At 38.1% G+C, this 13,465-nt stretch overlaps 1 protein-coding gene across 1 annotated transcript in view; it reads left to right on the forward strand.

Annotated features, from left to right (window-relative positions):
* Positions 1-364: 364 nt before the first annotated feature.
* The window catches only part of LOC110023061 (ferredoxin-thioredoxin reductase catalytic chain, chloroplastic), a gene marked incomplete at its 5' end in the record, with an annotated part of 50,252 nt that continues 37,151 nt past the window's right edge, over positions 365-13,465 (forward strand). Inside the window, 3 exon segments of the mRNA XM_020722276.1 lie at positions 365-477; positions 8,119-8,168; positions 8,500-8,571. Coding sequence (XP_020577935.1) covers positions 365-477; positions 8,119-8,168; positions 8,500-8,571 — 235 coding nt within the window.

A 13,465-nucleotide genomic window follows, 5' to 3' on the forward strand; every position in this document is an offset into this window, starting at 1 on the left:
GTTATTGGTTACACTATGATTGAGTTTTATCAGATTTACAGCAATCTAGTTTTCTTTCTCTTACTTGAGATTTCATTTATTTGTGTCTTATATTATTCTAACTTGTCATTATTTTCTTGCATGCCAAAAATTTTTTTTGCTTGAATTTAATTTTATCTTTTATGGTTTTCATCCAAGATGGTCAATAGTTGTTTAAGTTTGATAGCTTGTGTTTTTTGAAAATTGTATGCTTGGTGCATTGTTTGATCGCTTCTATATCTACATGGCTTATTATATACATGTTAGTAACTCTATATTCTACGACATATGACATCAATTATTTTGATTTGTTATGCATTGTTTTCCAATTTACAACATTTTGTAGTAGAACCTTCCGAGAAGTCTGTTGAGATTATGAGGAAGTTCTCAGAACAATATGCGCGGCGCTCCGAGACATATTTTTGTGTTGACAAAGGAGTGACGTCTGTTGTCATTAAGGTATATCCAATGCATACATTTGTTTGATTTAGCGCTTTCAGCTTCATAACTAATAAATAATCAGATATCTTCGTATTGTGTTTTTGTAATAATTATTGGGACATTTACATACATAGCACACAATTCGTATGTGTTTACATATCTCACACCTAAACTTTCAAATTTACACGCATAGCGCCCAAATATTTAATATTGCTTCAAAAATATTACAACTTTTTAAAAGTGAAATATATCTTTTCATGCATAGGTTTAAAGCACTAAAGTGCTATGTATGTAAATATGAAAGTTTAGGTGTGAGATATGTAAATACATAAGAATGGTGTGCTGCATATGTAAATTTCCCACCATGATGACTATATAGGAGGGAAGTTCTTCTTCACAAGCAAATCTTTTTTTTTCCCCCTTCCAATAGCTCTTCTGATTCATCTTCTGTACTTTCCATTCCTTTTATTTGAGAGTGCCTGTCCCCTTATTACATTTCTTTTATCTTGACCATAAGATGAGTGATATATAGATGAAGAAGAATATTATAACATTGTTTTTATTCTATTTATAGCTTCAAAAGGATCAATGACCGCGCCTACTTCCGCGGTATCACGTAACCCCGCCTAACGGGGGTTCGCTATTATTCCTGCGATCGCGAGAGATAGCCCAAGGATGCATCTCTTATTTCTACAACAAGTTTCTTTCTACTTTATGTTTTCCTTTCCGGTTCTTTCCTATTACTGGACGTTCTATTCAGGTTATTTTCTCAAGGGACTTTTGTAAATGTTGTTTTATGGTTTTTCATTTTTCAGTTTTGCTGATTTAATGAATTGAGAGTTTTTTCTCTAGTTTTATGCTCTTTGGAGTGTTGTATCCTCTTCCTTTTGTTAGTGGTGTATCTATATCTTACTTAGATACAGATGGTGGAACCTCCTGACTCCGTTTCTTGTCGTTTCGCCGTCCAACTTGCTGATTTCAACCAGGAAAGTCACGGACAACGTTGAATCTACTGTCCAATAGCAAATTTATCCCCGCAATCCCTTTCAAACGTTGTCAACCACACATTAACTTTTCCTCATTATTTTACAACCACCTCCCTATGAAATATACTTCCCAAATAACTTGTAGGAGCTCGAGAACAATATCATTTAGTATCAGAGCCCAACAAGCCCTAAATTTTTAGGGATTTATCTTTCTTGCCCCAAAACTAAAATTCCAAAAAATATATATCTTCTCTATACCCAAATCATTCTTATTGTTGTCCTTAGCCTCAGCCCTAATTTCACAATCCAACTTTCCTACATTTACCAAAATTTCACCCATACACCTATCACCAAAACCTATGCCCGTCCAACCTTGATTTGCAGTCCTATACTCCCCGGAAACCTAAAACCCTTAGCAATTTGTAACTGAGGCTTGCTGCATTTTAGAGGAAACAGTCTGGTGAGGTCACCCATAGCCACAACAGTGGCTCACCAGATTAAGAGGGAAGTGAATCCCTTCCATTGGAAAATTTTCAGTAACGAAGAACTAATATCTTAACTGTTTTATATGAAATATCAGAGGAGAATTCAGTATCTTCGAGTAACTATTGATTTATCAGATTTTGATAATTGCATTGATCTAGATGAATTCATCGAGGGCTCCAGATAGTGAAACGAGTCGTTGAATATAATAATATTCCCCCTGACAGAAGGGTAAAACTGATGGTCATCAAGTTGATGAAGAATACTTCCTTATGGTGGGAAAATTTGAAGCGCTTATGCCAACGTGTGGGAATAAGTAAAATCACTGCTTTGTCTAAGAAGAAACAAGCATGCAGCGTAAGTACCAAAAAAAAATTACATATATGATATATTCTTGAAACTTCACTATTACATCAATATAATCTCTCAGTAAAGGAGTACATTGTTGAGTTCGAGCAACTTATATTAAAGTGTGAACTTAATGAGCTCTAGGAGAATATCATAGCTAAATATCTGGGGATATTAAGACCATCCATTGGAGATATGGTACAATTACAACCCTATTGGATATTATAGGATGTCCAGGTCCTAGCTTTGAAGGTGGAGAGATAACCCAACAATATCAGGTGCAGACGACCTTTCAAATGGGGTTTAGCTACAAGATCGGTAAGCAAGAGCACACCTAGTGGTGCATCCCAGCTAACCCCTCTAGAGGAAGAACAAATTCAGAGTGGAGAAAACGTGGAGTGCACCAGTGCTCCCAAATCCATCCCAGTCAAGAAGTGTTTAAGTGTCATGACTTTGGACACTTGCATCTGATTGTCCTAACAAAAAGGTGATTTCTTTCACTAAGCACGCTACAATGGAGGTGGCAGAGAGTGAAGACCCAGAGAAAGAGAATGGACAGGAGTATTGGCTACTTGCAGATGAGGGAGAGATAATAATTTGATGGGTTATTCAAACTGAGCCTACAAGAGAGCAAAAATAGCTCCGTCACAACAATTTTTGTACTCATTGCACAGTGAAGGAAAAAAAAGTGCAATCTCATTATAGATGGAGACAATTGTGAAAATGTGATATCTACGCAACTGGAGGACAAATTGAGCATCACTACTCGGAAGTCAATTTGTTGTCTTAGTTGATGAAGGGGAGTAAAATCAGTGTTGACATGATATGTATCGTGGAGTTTTTTATCGGAGATAAGTTCCAAGAGCAAATATGATGTGATGTGGTACCTATGGATGCGTGTCACACCCTATTAGATCATCCTTGGTAGTACAATTGGTCATGATGGCTACAAGAACATATATTCTTTCATCAAAAAGATGGAAAACACGTTGTACTCTTATCTTGGAAGAAGTCTGAGGTATTTAAGGATGTGGCGTACGAATTATCTTTCTACAAGTTTTCAGAGAAGTACTAGTAGAACTAACATTTTTTGTCCTAGAAAGTGATGAGTTTGAGGAATTGATACCAGCAAAAGGCAGCCGCCATTAAGAGCAATCCAACATGTCGTCACTTTAGATAGAGATGGGAAAATTTTGAACTCTTTCTGGAAGGCCCTAAGGAGTAAGTTTTGCACTAAATTTTAGTTCAGTTCAGTAGCACACTCATAAACAAATGGTCAGATTATAATGATGAACTACTATTTTGGAAATCTCTGTAAGTATTTTATGAGAAATAATATCAGACAGTGAGATTCAGGTGTTTCTAGAGAAGAAGAAGCAACTATTCCTACTCAGGGAGAATGACATGCACCAGCTTCTGTAGTATCGCGGAACCCCGCCTAATGCGTGATCGCAGTTATTCCCGTGATCGTGGGAGATGGCTTGAGAAACTGCCTTTTATTTTTTTTCTATTTTGACAGCAAGTTTCCTTTATTTTTCTTTCCTTTCTAGTTCTTTTTTATTTCTCTAGTTTCTACTTAGGTTATTTTCTCAAGAGACCTTTATATAGGTTGTATTGTGGTTTTAGATTTTTTCAGTTTTGCTGATTTTATGAATTATGAGATTTTTCTCTAGTTTTGTGCTTTTCCCTGTGCTATATCCTCATCCTTTTACAAGTAGTATATCTATATCTTGTTTAGGAACAAGTGGTGGAACCAAATCGCCGCCTGTATCTTATCGTTTCACCATCCAACTTGCTGATTTCAGCCGGGGCAGTCATTGAAGATGTTGAATCTGCTGTCCAACAACAGATTTATCCCCACAATCCCTTCCAAACACCTTTGACCACATGTATTAGCCTTCCATCACCATTCCACAACCACCTCCCTTTGAAATCCAATTTTCAAATACTTTCTAGGAGCCTTATGATAGTATCAATGCCTGATTAATTCATTGAAAGAAAGACGGGCAGTGGGAAATTAGTAAAATAGTGGCGTGTAAATTAGAGTTCAGAATTGGTCACTTCCTTGCCTTCAAAGTGTTATGGAAAACTTGGGTTATACCATATAGTCAAGCATTTTTTATTCTTACAAATATAAGAAAGTCTGTGTTTATTAACGTTTCCACAAACTTAGCATATCAACCTTTCTCATGCAGTTGGACATTGTCACTGGGGAATTTTATTATTTTAATAATAGATTTTTTTATGAAAATAGAACAAATCAATCAAATATTTTAACTGATCAAATAAGTTTTCTTTCAATTTTAGCACACATAATGAATTATTATGCTAAGTGATCGCTAGTTAAATTCATGTTTGATTTCTTTGGTTTAGGGGTGTAAATGAGTCTAGTCGAGTTCGAGCTAAACTCGAGCTCAACTTGTGAGATGTATGCTTCGTTGTAACCTGATCTTGAACTCGACATGTTTCAATTCCTCCTCGCTGCCACCAACATTCCTTTGTTGTCGCCACCACTGCAAACCATCCCGAACCACCTAGCTGATCTCCACCACTCTTGGATAGACTTTAGGGGTGCTTTCTTGTGCGTTTTATGTTTTTTATCATTTATTTCCTATTTGAAGAGTCATCACTGTATTCCTATTTGAATTAAGCAATAATATTTCTATTTTTATTATGGTTTGGGTTAACTCTGTTATCATTTGATATCAAAGCTACCCTAAGCCTAGTCTTATCCTAGTGTTTCCGAGCATCCGCTATAACCCAAAAATTTTCCATCCTACAACCAAATAACCTTTCTACTTTCACAAATCTCAAACTCTAATCATGTCACCAAGAAGATATATGCTCGAGCCTTCTCGGGAAGAGATACGGCGAGTCTTTTGATGTTTACAACAGAGGCTTGCGGAGATTGATAAGATAACCCAGGGAGGTTATCCTCGATCGAGATCCAAGGAGTCGAAAGGGAGAAAGAGAGGAGGATCTGAATCCCTTCCATAGGGAGAATTTCAGCAATGAAGAAGACATACCACATCATTTCAGAATCTAGTATTAGAGGAGGCTTAAAGAGGGCCATCTAAATCCCTTCCATAGGGAGAATTTCAGTGAGGAGATATTATTTGGAGGGCACAAAGACTTTGACATCAAAGTAGATTTGCCAGAGTTTGTTGTATGTATGAATCCAGATGATTTCATTAAATGGATACAAAGAGTTGAAGGAATTTTCGAGTATGAAGAAGTATCAGAGGATAGAAAGGTGAAACTAGCAACCATCAAGTTGAAAAAGAGAGCTTCCTTATTTGGGAAATTGCAAAGGCAGAGGAAAAGAGATAGCCTTCATAAAATTTTCAAGTGGGAAAAGATGATGAAAGAACTACAGATGAAATATCTACTACCTCGTTACCACCAGGACATGTTTCTGAGGCTCCACCACTTGTAGCAGCGAGATCTTTTAGTGGAGGAATTCACCACATAGTTCAATCAGTTGTAGATGAAATGTGAGCTGGTCGAGCCAAAAGAGCAGACGATAACCCGTTATGTGGGGAGCCTGAAGCCCGCTATCGACAACGCGGTACAACTACAACCCGATTGGTCACTTGACAACGTTCAGACTTTAGCGTTGAAAGTGGAGCTGCAGGAAAAATAGAGCAGACCACCATCAGTCAGGTAGCCACCGACAGTTGAAGACAGCAGGAGCACACCTTAGGGGGTTGAGAAAGCTAGTTCGGATAGGGATAGAGCCACCCTCAGTGAGAAGAAGCTGGAGAAAAGTAGCACGCCTGCTATAGCCCTTGCCAGAAAATGTTTCAAATGCCATGAATTTGGGCACATCGCCTCCAGCTGCCTAATGAGCCGAGTTGTGTCTTTTGCCGAGCAGGGCGCCGTTGAGGATATTAGCGATGAGAAAACTAAGGAACAGGGTGAGATGTGTCATCTGCCACTAGATTGAGAGGTACTTGTGATTTGACGGATCCTACAGGTTGAGATTACAAAGGATCCGCAGTGGCTTCAACACAACATAGTAGGTGAACGAAAATGTATGCAATCTCGTCTTCAATGGGGGGAGTAGTAAGATTGTGGCATCTGCTCAGATGGTAGAAAAGTTGCGTCTCATGACTCAAAGGCACTCCTAACCATATTTTTAACGTAGCTGAAGGAGAATAGAGTCAGCTTTGATTGGAGTTGCCTAGTGGAGTTTTCAATTGGGAGCCTGCTACAATATTAGGTATGGTGCGATGTGGTCCTTATGCATGCCTGCCACATTTTGTTGGGGAGACTGTGACAGTTTGATTGGGGAACTCAACATGACGGATTCATAAACTCATATTCCTTCACCAAGGAGGGCAAACACATCATCCTACTTCCTTTGGCAGAGCCCGTGATCATAGGAGCCCTTACTAGCAGAGCAACATTGGTGGGTCTAGTTTTGGTGATGACAGGGGATGATAGGATGGAGACACCAGCCTCTAGACATGAGACATGCATGATAGAGGACATTTCAATATGTTAAGGTCAATACCTTACCGTCAGCGCCACCATCATGTTAGAAGGTTAAGGTTACCCCCACTTCAGATCTGGTTAATCTGACCATGGATTACTTTGGGAGTAGTTAGAAGCAGAGGCAAGTCATGCAGATTTAGTTCAGTTTGGTTCAGTAGCAGACTCCTAGAGGACTAGACCGATGGGGATGTTTGCTCGTAAATTGGGAAAGACTCTCAGGTATCTTGGAGGACGATGCAGTCACCAGTGGGATCTAGGTGCTGCTAGGATTGCAAATAAGGAACCGAAAGCTTCAACGAATGAAGTCGAAGATCCCCAACCCCGGGAGACTGACACTAGCTTGGAGGCACGTAGGACTCAGGGAAGAGTAACAAGTCAATCGGGGCTTGGGGGAGTGGTTGAACTAGCCATTGGGTTCAGCTTAGAGTATTCCAGTCCAACAGGAGGCTGGTCCAGCTATTCATATGCTATCAAAGTGGGAAGTATCATTGAAGCATCTGTTTTCCTTGTTTTGTTGCTTCTTCCTCATTTTCTGGATGATTCCCAAAGGGGAAACCTTCCCTTTCAAATTTATCTATTAGCTATTATATATATTTGTGTGTTTGCTGAATTAGGGTCATGTTTTGGTGAGTTTTTATTTTAGATTTATGTAGAAGTCTTTGTTTTTCCTTGAGAGAGCTATTTTCGACAACAGATGGTGTTTCAACTATATCCTGCTTCTAGGTGTTGTTTCCTCTTCGATTTCCTCCCTACTATCATCCTCACCCACTCTTATGGTCGACTAGCCGCCTCGTTGCCGCTGCCCCGCAATAGCACTTGGGTTGTTGTTTCATGCAGTTCTCTGCCTACCAGCCACCTTCCCCTCCCTTCTAGCATTGTTGCTGCCCAAATCGCACCTCTTCCTTGCTATCTCAGCCTTCCCACTGCACCGCTGCCGCCCAAGCCAATCAAGGAACCCAATCCGGGACAGCCTCCTCACTTGTTGTCCCGACATTCATACATTTTTGCCTCACTATCACCATCATTCCTTTTTGCTGCTGCCACCCCCGCCAACCATCACGAACCACCTTGCCGACATCCACCACCCTAGGATATACTTTAGGGGTGCTTGCTTGTGTCGTTTTTTGTTTCATATCATTTATTTCTCGTTTGAAGGGTTGTCTTTGTAATCTTATCTGAATTGAGAAATAATACTTCTATTTCAATTTTTGTTTTGGGTTAACTCCGTTATCATTTAGGTATCGAGAAATGAAGCATTTAAAATTTTGTTTATTTTGAAATTACTTTCACCTCATTATTGTGGAAAGTTTCCCTTGAGTTATTCTATGAGCATTTGATTGTGCAGGGGCTTGCTGATCACAAAGAAACTCTCGGTGCACCCCTCTGTCCTTGCAGGTAAATGAGTTCAGGAAGATTTACATATTCACCACTCAATTCTTAAGTTTACATATCTAACACCAAAAGTTCAATTTTTGTATACATGCCACCTTCCCAATGCATAAAAATGTGTATTTCACATTTTAGAAGTTTAATGGTGGTATTTTTTATGTGATATGAAGTATTTAGGTGGTATAAATGTGAAAGGTAAAGTTTATGTGTTAATAGTGTAAATACATATAAATTGGGTGGTATGTATGTAAACGCCGCATGATTGTATTACAGTTAATTATCGTGTTACGTATGCTTTTCAGTAGCAATCTATCTTTTAAGGATGTAACTTCTTCAGGCATTATGATGACAAAGCTGCAGAGGCGGCACAAGGATTTTGGAATTGTCCGTGCGTACCTATGCGTGAGAGGTGGAGTATTTCATTTTTGTTTGTTCTATGATACACTCTTTAGATTTGTATTGTTAATCTTTATGTTTTTTAATTGAAAATGGTATGATTTCATACATTAGATTTAAATCTAGAAGCATCATCCAGCCTCTAGTTTTTTCCTTCAAATGTGTGGTGATTGGCTATCACTATTAAAGTAATAGGAAAATTAAGTTTAATATTTCTTACTAAAGTTTTTTCCATTTTGGTTGAAGGTTTCCTATCAACCAAATTTACTTTTAGATAATACTTTACATATCCAACCGTTAATTATGGCTGCCAATCAATAAGAATAATATTAAACATTTGTTTGTTAGGAATATAATTATAAATTTTTGGTTAGGGTAGATCTAACTAAGCAAATTATTTAATCATTATCATGTATAAGACCTTTAACCCACTTTGTGAGGGCAGGCAATCTGTGCAAGCAAATCTTCTTATGGAGTATTAGGTCATCTAGTTCCCCATGATTATGTTTTTATCTTCACGCACTCCAATTTTAAACGTGTGTATCCCGTTTTTGTCTCATTTCTAAGTTTGCATGCGAGCCCGTGACCCCTCATTTCTCTCGGTGTAATGCGAGGACCCTTAGCGAACCTTCTCTCCCAAAAGCTCTATGTGGTTCCCATCCATGTCATACCATGCCGATCTAATGTCTTATCTCGGCCAAAAACGTCATATCTTGTCTGTTTCCCTCAATGAACCTTTATGCAGCTTTATTTCTCGGCTTGGAACTCGTTCATTCAGACTGTTTTGATGACACTTTTTTTTTTTTTTTTTTTTTTTTTTTGGCAATCATTCCTTGGGAGATTTGCTAATTGAATTCTTGTAGCATCATATTAATCATAAAAACCATGTCAGCCGATAAGTTGGATATTTTTGGCATCTGCCTCATTGGTAGAAATTATTTTACTTGGGAATTTTACTTTTGATTATTTGTTATGGGAAAAGAATCATGGTAGTAGATTGATGAGAATGATCCTACAAAGTTTCTAAATTAGCTCGATGGCAAAATAAATATGTAATAGTCATGACATGGATTATATGATATGTTAGTCAAGTGATTGCTTTCAATCTAAATGCCATATAATATAACTAAAGATATGTGAGAGTTTTTACGAAGACATTTAATTAGAATATGTAATTTCTACTTACACCCAAAACTATCTCTTAATACAAGGTTAATTCTCTGTATTTTAAAAATTATTGAGTGAATTGGCTGACTATGCAATGTTATCTACTAAATCAATTTATGCTATCCAAGAAGTTTACAACCAAAACGAGAGAGATCAGTTTTTGATAACAAATTATTCTAAATTTCAGGTTATTGATGAATTGTGACCCTTTTCTTTGTTTGAATGCGTGCTTCAAAAATTTAATTCACTGAAAGCAGCATTTTATGTAGAGCATATTTCAGCACCATCAAGAGTACAAAAAATGTAATTGTATATACAAAATATTTGAAAAGCAAAAGAAAAGATATGCAACGTGTACAATGTTTTAGTTGCGAGGGCTAAGGATATTTTGCAACCAACTGTGTAAAGAAATATTACAATTATTATAAGATGTTTGTGTCCATTATCAATGAATGCATCCACATCCACAAAATTGACAATTAAATTCTAAACAAAAACTGTTGCTAGTCAAACTGTTGGTTTAGCAACTATGGACAAATCATGTCTTACTCTTGAAATGATTAAACATATGATCCAATGTGTTAAGGTGGAGCCCGGTCCACAATTCCTTTTTTTGGAGAGATCTTGCAATTATGGAATATATTTAAATGTATTTAAATATTTCCTTAATGCATTGCTGCTTTTTACCTTGGATTCGCTAATCAATTCTCTCGCCGTCTGCTTCTTCTGGATTCGCAAATAAGGATTTCCTTTGTGGGCCAAAAAGGCATGTCTTAATTGATGCGATGCTTCTAGTGCATTAATTAAAAGCCCAGATTTAATCTAGGCTTTAAGGTGCTGCTTACGGTTTTAGAATTAAAATTGCATGGCTCTCCCTCCTCCTTTGGGTGCTATATATACGGGTGAAGGAATTGGATTCCATATCTCTGATTTCTGGGGCCGAACTCTAAGGAGAAAAGAATCACAGTTGTTGTTCTCCCAGACTTTTTCTTCTGCAGTGGCTCTTGAGTAGAGGAGAGAAGAAGAGAGAGATTTCTTATAATCATCGAGGTGATCGACGGATGTAATCATCAAGCTAATAAAATCATCTGCAACTCTGTGGACGTAGGCAAATTGTCGAACCACGTAAATTTATGTGTTACGCTGTGTTTTTTCTGTTTTGTGATTTTTCTTGATCCAATTTTTTATTTTATTGTCGTTGTTTTCACAACAACTGATATTAGAGCTTTGGTTTGAGGCTGAAAGAAAACGATGGGCAAAGACGATGTGATAGCATCAGGAATCGATAAGTTTAATGACATAGATTTTGGTTATTGAATGATAAAGATAGAGGACTACCTCTATGGGAAGAAACTTCATCTTCTGTTATTGGGGAAAATACCTGAAAGAATGGGTGAGGCTGGATGAAATTTGTTGGATCGACAAGTTCTGGGGGTTATTCAATTGACGCTAACGAGGTCCGTTGCACACAACTTCGTCAAGGAAAGGACGATTGTAGATTCTATGACAATCTTATCAGTATATATGAAAAGCCATTAGCGAATAACAATGTGTACTTGATAAAAAAGTTATTCAACTTAAAGATGGCCGAAGGTGTTTCCGTTGCTCAACACCTGAATGATTTCAATACTATCATAAATCAATTGTCCACTGTTGAAATTGATTTTGATGATGAGATAAGTGCGTTGATATTGTTGGCATCGTTGTCAAATAGTTGGGAAGTCATGAGGATGACAGTTAGCAGTTCTGCAGGTAAATTTAAACTGAAATGTGATAATATTCATGATTTGATTTTGGCTAAGGAAGTGCACAGAAAAAATTCTGGATAGTTCTCAGGTTTGAGTTCAACATTGAATGTTGATTTCAGATAGAGATGACACGACATAAACTCAAATAAAGAGAGATCAAAATCAGTTTGGTCAGCAGACAACCTACTGAAATTGTGGCAAGGATGGCCACATAAAGAGGAACTGCAGGAATCCCAAGAAAATGGAGAATGATAACGCAAATGTGATATCTGAAGAAGTGCATGATGCACTATTACTGGTAGTTCATAGTTTTGTTGATGATGGAAGTGAAGAGGAGAGTTGGTCTGGGACACCCATTTCTATTGTTCCACAAACAGATGGTGGAGAACTACAAAGCTATGAAGAAATCTTGCAATATGAAAGTTCGAGCAAGTGAGAGCTGACAAAACCTCCACAAGGGACAAAGACATTACACAACAAGTGGGTGTAACAGGTGAATACTGAGCTTGATGGCAGTAAGAGGTACAAAGCTAGACTTGTTGAAAGAAGCTTTCAACAGAGACATGATATTGCTCATGCAGTGGGAGTTGTAAACAGAGACAAGAGTAATCCAGGATATAGCTTGGAGGTGAAAGACTATTTGGACCCTACTGATATGTTGACTGAGGGTGTTAGTCTTGAGAAATTGAAGTTGTGCACAACTTCAGTTGGTCTTCTGGAGTGAAGACAACACTTTGAGTTGCAGAGGTGGAAGATTCATGTTTGAATAAAAAGGGTGACTCCGCCAGTGGAGGATATCAGTTTGAGGAAGAAAATGATGTTGCATGTGTATCGTTCTCTAGGTGGAAGATTGTTAGAGCTGGAGCCCGATCTACCTCCTGATTTCTCGCTTTCGCACACGTCGTGACCCCAACCTTGCTTCCGCTCCCAATCGTGAAACGTTGCGATCCCCTGCTGTCATGAAACTATTCTCGCCTCCTGCTCGATCGGGAAAGGTCGCGATACTTGTTCCCGCTCCACTGTCGCGAAATGTCGCGATATTCGTGAAATGACGCCTCCTCCCGCTTCCTTTAAGTTGTGAATAGAATAAGAGACAGTTCACCTTCAGATTAAGTGAAGTCACGATTTTGAGTTCTTCTTCTGCTTCCTCGAGATAGAGGAAGAGTTCTTCGGGTTTCCTTGGGATAGACAAAGAGCAGTGCAAGGTGTAGCTCCTTGTGGTGAAGGAAGAAGAAATAAGAAGAAGAAGATTGTTCTCTTTTGACTTCTTCTTGGTGACATGTGGTTGAAGAAAAATTGGTTTTATTCCTCTTATAAGTTTATCTTCTTCGGTGTATCTCGGTGTAGAGTTTCTTCGGTGTATCTCGGTGTAGAGAGAGAAGAAAAAAGAGCACCGAGGTGAGAGATTCCTCTTGTAAGTCGAGATGATCGACTAGTGTATATTCCTCAAGTAGTAAAATCCTCTGCAACACCGTGGACGTAGGCAATTTGTCGAACCATGTAAATCCGCGCGTTTTTTTCTGGTGTGATTTTTTCTCGTTCTATTTTTTTGCTTCGTCGATCATTCTCCTATTTGATTTATATATATACTACATCAACTGGCGTATATCTTATCCCAACAGAAAAAGTGAAATAAATCTTTTTATGCCTTAGGTGAGCTGACATATATGTAAAAATTGAAATTTAAATGTTACATATTGATCAGAGGAAAATATGTCGAGATTTTCATACATATTTTATACTGTTTTTTATGATATTACACTTTAAAGAAAATTAATTTTGATATTTTGTTGCATGAATGATGAAATAAGATTGTTGGAGCAAAAAGATGCAAAAAGGAGCGAATTTGGAGCGAAAATGGCCAAAATGTGAAGAATTGAACTAAGGCGCCGACGGTGCCATCGACCCCGCCGACGACAAGATTTTCCCGAGACTCTAGAATTAATTCATTAAGAAGGTCCGCCGACGGCGCCCTTGAGGCCGCCGACGGCG

Source organism: Phalaenopsis equestris, unplaced genomic scaffold (genome assembly GCF_001263595.1).
Source record: "Phalaenopsis equestris unplaced genomic scaffold, ASM126359v1 Scaffold000208, whole genome shotgun sequence".
Classification (NCBI taxonomy): Eukaryota; Viridiplantae; Streptophyta; class Magnoliopsida; order Asparagales; family Orchidaceae; genus Phalaenopsis; species Phalaenopsis equestris.